Source organism: Electrophorus electricus, chromosome 7 (genome assembly GCF_013358815.1).
Source record: "Electrophorus electricus isolate fEleEle1 chromosome 7, fEleEle1.pri, whole genome shotgun sequence".
In the NCBI taxonomy this organism is placed as follows: Eukaryota; Metazoa; Chordata; class Actinopteri; order Gymnotiformes; family Gymnotidae; genus Electrophorus; species Electrophorus electricus.
This window is the reverse complement of record NC_049541.1, coordinates 2,820,560-2,831,350: the sequence shown is the minus strand read 5'-3', so window position 1 is coordinate 2,831,350 and position 10,791 is coordinate 2,820,560. Positions and strand designations below refer to the sequence as shown.

At 43.2% G+C, this 10,791-nt stretch overlaps 1 protein-coding gene across 2 annotated transcripts in view; it reads right to left on the bottom strand.

The window, feature by feature from the left end:
• gna11b (guanine nucleotide binding protein (G protein), alpha 11b (Gq class)) overlaps window positions 1-3,577 on the bottom strand; it is a 29,343-nt gene extending 25,766 nt beyond the window's left edge. For both annotated transcript variants that reach the window (XM_027019676.2, XM_027019677.2), the window contains exon 1: window positions 3,110-3,577. In XM_027019676.2, the coding sequence (XP_026875477.2) occupies window positions 3,110-3,245 (136 nt within the window). In that variant the 5' untranslated portion in view covers window positions 3,246-3,577. The remainder of the gene's footprint in view (window positions 1-3,109) is intronic.
• Between the last annotated feature and the right edge of the window lie 7,214 nt (window positions 3,578-10,791).

Below are 10,791 nucleotides of genomic sequence, written 5' to 3'. Positions count from 1 at the left end.
TTTGACCCTGCAGGGTCAGCGGTGATGTGGTCCTGGCAGGTGCCCCAGCAGGTGGGGGTCTTAGGATGGACCCCGGGACAGCAGCGGTCCCCCCCAAATCACAGCCCTAGACAACATAGCAAAGGCAAGTCCAAGGGCCTTTTGTTTAGACAGCTTCTACAGAAATAGTGTGGTACTGCTAAGATCAGAGGTCTGTGGCTGATTAAATGTGATATCCCCACACATCTTTCCAGAGAGCAGTTATAGTTTCAGAGTAATGGCACAAAATATACAAAAATATTTAGTTTGTATAAAAACCTTTTCCAAATTTTTTTTTAGTTTTTACAGAGATCTTCTCATAAAAGTGAGTTATGAGGTCTGTCCTGATTTATTCAAAGAACATTTTCAAATGCACATACAAACTCACCTAATCTCATCCCACAAATCTGCATAGATTATTTACCTCATAAAAAAAATCTTAAACAAGTATTAAATATATACACCATGTGCATCATTATGGACATACAAATCTTCCAAGTTCACAAATTTTGGGAGATCTTAGATTTAACAACATTCCCACAAAAATCTCCAGAGATGCATCCTTTTAAAGTTAGCAACCGTCACACAGACGAATCTTAAGAAGCTTTGAGAAGAACACTAAATTCCCCATCTCAGAATGTCTGCTTGCATGCCAAAATTAATGACTGTGACTCCTAACACACCATAAACGAGAGATACCCGGTCCGCAGAATATTCAACATCTGGGCTCTAAAGCTCTGGCTTGACGGATTTGATAGAGTTAAAAACCATTTTACCTGGATAGCAAAGCAAGTCAACTATGTACATCAATTTTACACTGCAGTCAACTGAGTGGAGGCATATAAAATGAGTTTTGACTAACCTGCACCACAACCGGCAGGGCCTCCTCCACACAGTGGCAGGGAGCAGGACTTGAGGAGGGCTTCAGATGAAGGGGTTTTACTTGTTAAGTCAGGGGTCATGTGGGTGGCTTTAACTTGCTCAAGATTGGCCATTAACAGGCTAAGGGAGAAGTGAGAAGCATCCTGTGCATTAACTGCTTGGCTTGCCCAGCAAGGGTAAGGCGAAAGAACGCCGGCATGCGCACGACAGCCAGAAAACCAAATAGGAGAACCACAAAACAAACAAGCAAAAAAAAAACCAAAACAACAACAAAAAAAAAACCACACCAGAGAAAACGCAATAGGCGGGCGGCCAAGGAATGCAGTCAGCAGCTAATGTGACAGAAGTTGTTAACTACTACACTGTGACAGAAACCAAAAGGACCAAGACTGGATTTCCTCAAAAGCGTAGTTGCACAAAGCTCATTGTGAAACGGTAGAGTGAGCATCTCACTGAAGACTGAGTCTCTCCCTCGCTCTCTCCCTCTCCTAATGATCCCGTGAAGCAAGGCCCACATCGAAAACCTAGCCTACTTCAACAGAAGATCCGTCTGTTCTGATGACCCTAAGGGGTTCATTGCCACAAGTTTACTAAGCTGTTTTGTCCTGAATTGTCAGATTGCCTTCATTTATAGGACCAAACAAAAAATACAAAAAGCCCCTTTTGTGGAATTTAGGTCTACTGTTACAGAGTTGGTCAGCACCATCATTCCTTTCATACTAGTGGTCCTCTTCTTCCTCACTCTTCATCTATGCACTTATGGCAATCCATTAATTTCTTCTTCTTTTTTTTTTTTAAAAAGGCTTTGTGGTAGCGGGCGGAAAGGAGGTCCAGACCAATAGGAAATGGGCTCAGGGCATGTCCTTGTCAGATATCACAATCCAACTGGCCCAAGTCACAGGAAAAAAGCATCCGGCTCTCGAGACAAACCACTGGGGTGTGATAAAGCAATGAGTTGCGTGTACGGTTTACCCTTTCGCCTTCTGCTGCTCAGCCAGGGGTGGACATGGACTGGTTTAAAATAACCAAAGCCCATTAGGTCAATGTGGAAACACAGCCTTGGACTCAACTTCTCTGGTGTGATCGTGTGGAAGCTTTAGACCGATTCTTAGCAACCTCAACAATGATGAGAACACTCATGAGATGTGTGTTTAATCCTTCATTTTAGCAAAGCCTAACTATTTTTACAATATTAAAGCTATGAGAGTAAGCGATACTTGCTACCCAAACTGTGTTGTAACCTGCCAGCATTATCAGACAAACGAATGGTAAGATAATACCATAGCAATAACACGAATCACAGAACAAAACGGAGCATTTTATTTCAGTAAAAGACGACATCTTAAATCCGAGCTGGGGCATCTCCAGAAGAATCCCACCGCCTAGTGCATGTACGACACTAGATGTTTTCCCTCGACCAAACGTTTACACCCATGCATTTACAGCTAGTCTCATGTCCATCTACTGCAGGCAATAAAACACATTAAAATCACTGTCCTGCATACAGGGCCTACAACTTTCGTTCATTAGAGAGAAAAGAATTCGCGTCGGGTGCCATCTTTCATTGGAGTTATATAATAATTTGAAATAATCCCAGAGAGCCACGGCGTGGAGGGAACGATCACCCCGCACTAATCCCAGCTAATCTGAAAAAAAAAAAAAAAAAAACAACAATCCGCTTTCTAGACAGTAGACTACGTTAGCAAACCATCTACCCCCTCTAAGACCTGCGATTCTGGGTAGTCGTTTGTGTGCATGGCTTTAGTAACGTAAGACAGAAGCTGCACGGATATATTTCACTTCTGAACCTCGTGCAGATTCGTGCGTTTCAGCAGCTCGCGGCTGTGTTTTAACAGCAGCTCGCGGCCCTGCTCGAGGCTAGCTCTCGCTGCCTCGCTAACTAACCGTTAGCATGATGGCTATCCGGATAGCCCGCTGCCCAACCTGGACAGCCGTTATTAGACCACATTACACCACGAACAGCCCATATTAGACCACAAACATGACCTAGTTCGTGAGCTGTAAGACAATTCTACACCATAAACACGACCTATTTAGCTAGCTTGGCGTTTGTTTGTGTGGTAAAATGTTCGCTAGCCGGCTCGCTAAACCCCCGTTAGCATTCATTGATTTTGGGCGCAACCCTCCCGACACCCGCGACCATCAGACCGCGTCGGGCCGGTGAGATGTGAAACGGCCGCCGACCTACCGAGGAGGAGCAGCTTCAGCTCCCGTCTGGCGTCGCGCTTGTCTCGGCGCAGCTGCTTGTCGATCTCGGCGTTGATCCGCTTCGACTCCTTCGCCTCCTCGCTCAGGCAGCACGCCATCATCGACTCCAGAGTCATCCCCCCCCCCGCCTGCTTCGGCAGCCCGAAACGAGGTAACTGTCGGGGGGTTTCTGGTTCCGAAATCGGGCGGATATGAAGTGAGGGAGCCGAGAGAGGGAGTGAGGAGGAGGAGGAGGAGGAGGGGGAGGAGGAGGAGGAAGGTGGGGGGAAAGGGGCTCGCGCTGCGGAGTGTAAAGTCCCCTCGCGGAGAGAGGGTATCCGTCTTCGCCCGCGCGCGGGATCTCACCGAATCAACGGAGGAAACAGGGGGGACTGAGGAGGAGGAGGGCCTACGCCTTCGGTCGCTGCGGCGTCCGGGGGAGTCGTTATCTCGCGAATGACGGAGAATCCGGGGCAAACGGTCCTTGCTGTGCGCGCGACACTTCTCCTCCCCCCCCCCACCGCCGCCACAGCACGGTCTCGCGCGCTCACCGACACGGCAAACCGTGACAGCGGGACAGACCGGAGACTCACGACATCCGTTACCACTTCTTTATAGTTCTCCACCCTTCGATAGATGCGTTGTAAAAACAAAAAAAAACAAAACAAAAACAAAAAAAACGAAAATAAACTTCAGCACCTTATCATTCAAATGAAAAATAACTTGATCTGTCGCACTATTTGAGTAATAAGCCAGTTCTTAAAATATAATAACACAGGCAAAATAGAACAGGCTATAAACGTAAAAAATGCATTACTTTAAGCGCAGCTGTTGAACGAAATAGACTAAGGTTTAATAATACCGTATATTATAATGTCTTGAAAAATAATCACGTCTACAGCGACCGCCGCTTTTAGCAAAAAGCTAAAAGCTATTCCTAATTACAGCGGCAGAGCCAATAGTGATACTGAACATCCATTATGAACGGCGCTCCGGGAAGACTGGGGCGAGCGCGTTGGAGACGCACGGCGTCCTCCCCAGAAGCGCTCGTCTTCACGTCAGTCCACCGCACAGGCTCGCTACAAACTCGAGCGCGTGCATTTCTTTTTTCTTAAGGCTTGGACCACATGCGGGAACTGCACTGGTTTATCCAAAGACATTACCCGAACTCCCAAATTGCTTCGACGTTTGCTTCCCAATGGCGCGTCCGGTAGCCAAAAGGTTGGACAGATGTGTGTCCTGCAGGTGGATTTCAGGTTTGTGTCCCAGTTGTGCTATGTGGCACTGCACAGCGGTGGGTTAGAACAGTGTCACTCCTCCATTGGTCAGCTAGGCGCATTGCTGCAGAGTGCTAACGGGGGAAAACAAATCAGCATCAGACTTCATATTTGTGGAGTTGCGTGCTGGTGTTGGCTACCACAAACTCGTGGTGATGTTGTGAAACTTCCAAATTAAACATTCTCTTAGGTAGTGGACGAGATTTTCTGCCAAAACTCGGTGATGTGAAAGATATACGGTTAAATTGCCTAGCTATTATTTACTATCACCTGCTGGTTGGGAATGTGGTCTCACTGCAAACTTCTGAAGACTTTTTTTCTTCTTCTTTATTCTATGGCCAGTAATGAAGTTTATTGCTCTGGTGACCATGACAACCCTCGTGAGAAGCCCAACAGCAAGCTTAGATAAGTCTGACACACCAGACCTAAGTGTCTAGTGTAGAAATGCTACACTCACAATACCTTTAAAAGCAAATCCCAGACTGCCCAACACAGAGACCGACGACTTACTGTGTCTAATTTACAGAACTTCTAAAACTGAATGAGCCGACCTACATTAATAGCTAAGTATGAAGTCTCAAAAACGGGGAGTGTGTGTGTAATATTAGTTAACATGAGCCATAGAGAATTTAGTTTGTGTTGGAATAAAATATAGATATTTCAAAGAAAAAGAAATTCTGTTTCGTGGCTATATATCTGTATGTTGGCTTTATAGTAATGAGAGCAAGATTTTGCCAAAGGGTAACTTTGCCAAGTGTATTTTGTAGATAGACAACAGCAATCCAGAAAGCACAAATGACAGATATCTGCTGACACCTTGTGGCCACTGTTTAAATGGAATTAGAAGTAGCAACCATTGACCACTAGATGGCGTACGACTCCCTTTTGTTGCATGTTCTGTAGCTGTTAAATTGATCTCAGCCTTAATATTCTATTGTTCTTCCTGCTGTTTTGTTGATTGGATTAGAACAGTAGTCTCTTACTAAGACTCTGTAAGTCTCTTCATAAAGTTGTGGAAATCTAAGGGGCAAATTTAGATACCTGTGTAAGCAAAGCCTTGGATGCACCCCCACCCCCAGTGTTAAGATGATGCACATATGTTATTTCAGTCATGTTTAATCTGTCTGTTCTATATGCAAAAAAGCTTTCTTTTTGTGCACATTCACACTTGCACAATATTGAGTTTTATCACAATAGTGAGGTTTTTTTTATTCTGCATGTTAATGGTTGTGCAGTAGAGCTGCCAAAATGTGCTATCATCAGCTCAGCCAGTGAAACAGCCTTGAGCCCCAGGAAAATGAACTGCCACCCATTACGGTGGCCCTGAGAGGACAGCTTGAATGCATGCTCACAGATGCTCCCACCCTGAAGCTGCAGAGAACGGCCTGTGAAATCCTCAACCAGGCGGAACAGCCAGTGGACAAGGCAGGTTATCCAACCTTTTCATGTGCTCGGGAACACAAGTCAGTGGCATCTGAGCATGTAATGGTTATTGCGATCATTGTAATAATGCAGTCATAACACACAAGACGTAGGCATGGTTTCTGAATGGGTGGAAGTGTTCTCACAAAATGACCAGTGCAGTTTAGGCATTGTAAGGTTCACGTCAAGGTTGGTTTATTTTGGTATAGAGAGTTATTTTTCAACAGCAATAGGTATATAATGCTGTGTGTCAAATTATATACTGTACTCTGCTTATGAGAATATATACTCCTTACTCAATGATGTATGAACAATTTTAAAATGCCACTATGAAGTATGTGGTTAAATTCCATTCTACTGAAACAAACTACTGAAACAACCTATTCCAAACTACTGAAAACAACTATTCCATACTAGTGAAATAAACCACTGAAACAAACTATTCCAAACTACTGAAACAAAAGGATACGATGTGCTCATGTGACAGTTAATCCAGTGGGTACCCTTGCCAATGTTAGTAGCATTGAATGAAAACTGATACATACATAGTGAATATGGAAATGAGTTATTTTTCTGTATTTGTAATTCATAGAAGCCCCCAGAGCCGTTGCACATGAACTGGCTACATTTCCCCTTGTCCTTTCCTGGGTGTATGATAGGGTTAAAATAGCAATGCAAGTGTCCTCTACCAAACACGAGCTTTTTCATATGGTCTCCGAACTCTTAAGTGTACTAGATTGTGGATGTTTTAGTGTGCAAGCATATTAATTGCCCAGACATGCAAAAATATGGTGAAGTATAGTGTGAAAGTGCATGATTTCAGACACACCCCAAGTTTATGTCTTGTGACAGTTTTGTGTCAGTCCTGTGATTTATCTGATTAATGCCACTTGCTTAATTTACAAGTCCAGGAGGTTTCAACAAAATCCAGCAGAAGACTTTCAATATCTGACCCTGAACTAAGCAGCTCTGAGCATGTCTTCAGCTTAGACAGGATTTAATACATTTAATAAAGCTTTAAGCATATTAATAATTAAATAATTAAGATAATGTGGCTGTCACAAAACCCCACCCTCCACTGACTAATATAACTTAACATGTGCCCATATGACACCACACCTAAGACAAGCATTCCAATCAAAACCTATAACTTAATAACAGTCTTAATGACAGTACATGATTCTTGATTGCAGAGGCTGGAGACAGTTAGCCAACATGTCCTAGCTGGACCAAACTGTCCAGATCTCACCCACAGGGAGTTAATACCCCACTGCCTTCCACAGAGCCAACTCCGGAGGTGGGCTGTAAATTGGACCCGATCTGTTGTATTTGCACATTCAATAAAAAAAGATGAGTGTAGGCTGTAGTTACTTTTCTTTTTGAATCTATTTTTAATACAATTTGGACAACCGACATTTGTTTTGGTCCAAACACTACACAGGCATAATAAAACAACAACAAAATTTGTTCCTGTCTATTCAATATATTTTGCCTTTTAGGTTTATCCGTAAAAATGAATTAAAGTTTGGAGTATTAAATGCCATGAACAATTTTGTATGATATCTGAACAATATAGCTCACTCGCGGGACCGTTAGAAGTGCTTTTATGATTATTTCGTTGCTAGGCAGACTAGTTGATCCTGTATAATTCCATGCAGTACTCTAAACTAAGCTGCTCCTGCATGCTCCAGAATAAATAAACATACATAATAAATGTATGTTAAAGATGAAAGAAGTATGTTAAACTTGATTTAACTTAGCATAAATTAAAAAATGGAGTTTCGCTATTCGTTTCGCCAATAACGTTCAAAAATCCTTTTGAATGCGCTTCTGGAGGTATACTACAGCAACTATTATATCGGCGGCCGCCAGAGGGCGATGTGGGCCTCGAAACTGACTCTGTTACGCCTTGGCCAAACTCAGGCATTAAGCGGGCGGCATTAGTAATAACGCTCTTCACGAGAGGTCGAAATCGATTCTGAACTGAGACAAAGACGAAATCTTTCGCACGTGTATGCCGTCGTTCAATTTCCTTTCCGTATGCTTTCATGTGCCCTCCACAATGATGCAAAGTAGTCGGTCTAAGGTGGGCCAAGCGCGCTGCTGTTGCGGAGAAGTTAGGCTGGAAGACAGGCGCGAGCTGAACGGTGTTCCATCCCAGTAACCCCCAATCCACACGCGCGCACACACACACACACACACACACACACACACACACACACACAATATCGGACGCAATATGGGGTTCTCCATGGCTTTGAAAGCTAAACTGCTAAACTGCGAACTGCGGGCCTGGTAGGTGAGAGCACGAGGAGAGAGGGGGAGCGCGAAAGGAAGAGGTGCGGTGATATGGATGGGCTCGTGTAAATGAGGAGAGCAGAGGATCCCTGGAATTTTGTTACCTGTAGGAAATAATCACTATAAATAACATAAAAAGGAGATGCTTGGATAGTCTGGATAGTCTCTCTTTTGTCTTTTGCTTTCCCGTGCTGGTGATTCATTTTATCACTGCCTGTAAAAAAATAATCACAAAATCTTATTAAGATTTTCATGCAAAACACAACACGATATTAAATTAGATTTTTTTAATTATTTTTTTTTAACTTAAATCTAGGATTTAAACGCTTTAGACCAGAGCCAGACTGGGAACCGCAACAGCGCGAGGCACGCGCTCGGCGCTGCCGGTAACCCCTGTTGCCAATAGCAACTATAAATGCGCGGCTTAGCCCGACGGCTGGTGAGTTCCGCAGGGGCTCGCGCCATCTGACGGCTCAGCGGGAGGACCCTGATATCACTTCACTGTGAGGCTGCGGGTGGAGGAGCGGGTCGGTACCGGGTGGAGGAGCGGGTCGGTAGCCTACAGTGCAGTCGTTAGCCTGAGTCCTACGGTATGATGGAGGTTTGCGGTGGCTCAACATATCAACTTACACAAAGAACTGCAGTGCTGGTGGATTTTATTATCTAGTTACAGGTTAAAGAAACGAACGAACGAACAAATGAATCTCTGTATGAATTAATTATCTGTATATATTGCCCACAATTGAGCTCGAATCCCAGATGACTAGTAGGCTAATCTAATAACCACATGTAAACCTATTAACCACAGAGGTGCGACCTCTGATTAAGATGTAATAGCTGGAAAATATACATCCATATTCATCTAGTTGCAATATTGAGGAAATACAGCTCCGGAAAAGAAATGAGACCACTACAAAATGTGTTTATGTGTTTGTTTTATTCTATATACTACTGGTGACATTTCTTACAAATTTCAGATAAAAAATATTGTATTTTAGAGCATGTTTTTTTAATGAAAATAACTAATCATAATAACAAAACAGTTACAGAAATTTCAGACCACAAATATTGCAAAGAAAAAAGCTCATATTCATTTATAAACAACACAGTACTAATATTTCAACTTAGGATGAGTCAAGAAATCAATATTTGTTGGAATAACCCTGATTTTTAATCACAGCTTTCATGCGTCTTGGCATGCTTTCCACCAGTCTTTTACATTGCTGTTGGGTAACTTTACACCACTCCTGGCACAGAAATTCTGGGAGCTCGGCTTTGTTTGATTGTTTGTGACCATCCATCTTCCTCTTGATCACATTCCAGAGGTTTTCAATGGGGTGCAGGTCTGGAGATTGTGCTGGCCATGATAGTCTCTTGATCTGGTGGTCCCTCATCCAAACTTTGATTGACCTGAAAAAACAATCATCAGAGTTGGGGAACATTGTCAAAGCAAAAAGAAGCAAGTTTTCTCCCAGCACAGTTTTGTAAGTGGCTTGATTCATGTGTCCTTCACAAAGACAAATCTGCCTGATTCCAGCCTTGCTGAAACACCCCCAGATCATCACCGATCCTGCACCAAATTTCTCAGTGGGTGCGAGACACTCTGGCTTGTAGGCCTCTCCAGGTCTCCGTCTAACCATTACATGACCAGGTGTTGGACAAAGCTGAAAATTGCACTCATCAGAGAAGATGACCTTACTCCAATCCTCTACGGTCCAATACTTATGGTCTTTCGCAAACTTCAGTCTGGTTCTTCTTTGCTTCTCATTGATGAAGGGCTTTTTTCTAGCTTTGCATGACCTCCAGAAGCCTGTTTCGAACCGTCCTCGCTGTGCAATTCACCCCAGCTGATGCATGCTATTTCTTTTAGTAGGTCACTTGACATCATTTTATAGTTGTTAAGTGACATTCGAATGAGATGGTAGTTTTCGACCTCTGCCAGTCTGTAGCTGTTGTTGTCCCATGTGTTTGCTGTTTGACCATGTTCTTATGAACCAAAGTTTTTGAAAATTTCAAGATAGAAGCAACCTAACGCTCAATGTATCCCTCTGCCAGTAAAGCTACAATTGAACCCTTCTTTTCCTCATTAAGAACCTTTCTTTTTAACTCTTTGGCACGGTCTGTAGATGTATTTTGACTACACTTACTTTTTGGGTAGTTCTAGCACTGCTTTTCCCATCCAGCTGGTTCTATAACAGAAGAACAGTGATGAGGGCAGCAGTGGTTTTTATACTGTTGCCCGTTAGAACAGGATTTTGTTAAGATAATCACCTATTCAGCATCTCATTAAGTAGAATGATGTTTGTCTGCGAAGGATTTCAACAAACACTTGAATGGAATGGCTGCTGTACATGTGGAGATGCTGATTTAAGAAAAAAAAATTGGAGTGGTCTCTTATTTTTTTCTGGAGCAGTAGATGTTCTGTGCAGATTTGCTTCACTAATCTCGAAGTTCTTGAATTCTGCTCTGAGTTTAGGGTAGATTCTGCAAATTGAGGCGCCATAGCCTACCTGAGGTGTCCTTTAGGAGCTTCTCACCACTGACATTTGACTCAGTCGGTAATTTGTCAGTACCAGCATTGATCAATGTTGCAATAATATAGATCTGTGCATATACAGTTCAATTTCTCTCACGTGGGATTTATCAGAACGAACTTTTGCTTAGAGTTCGTTTATTTATTTGACCG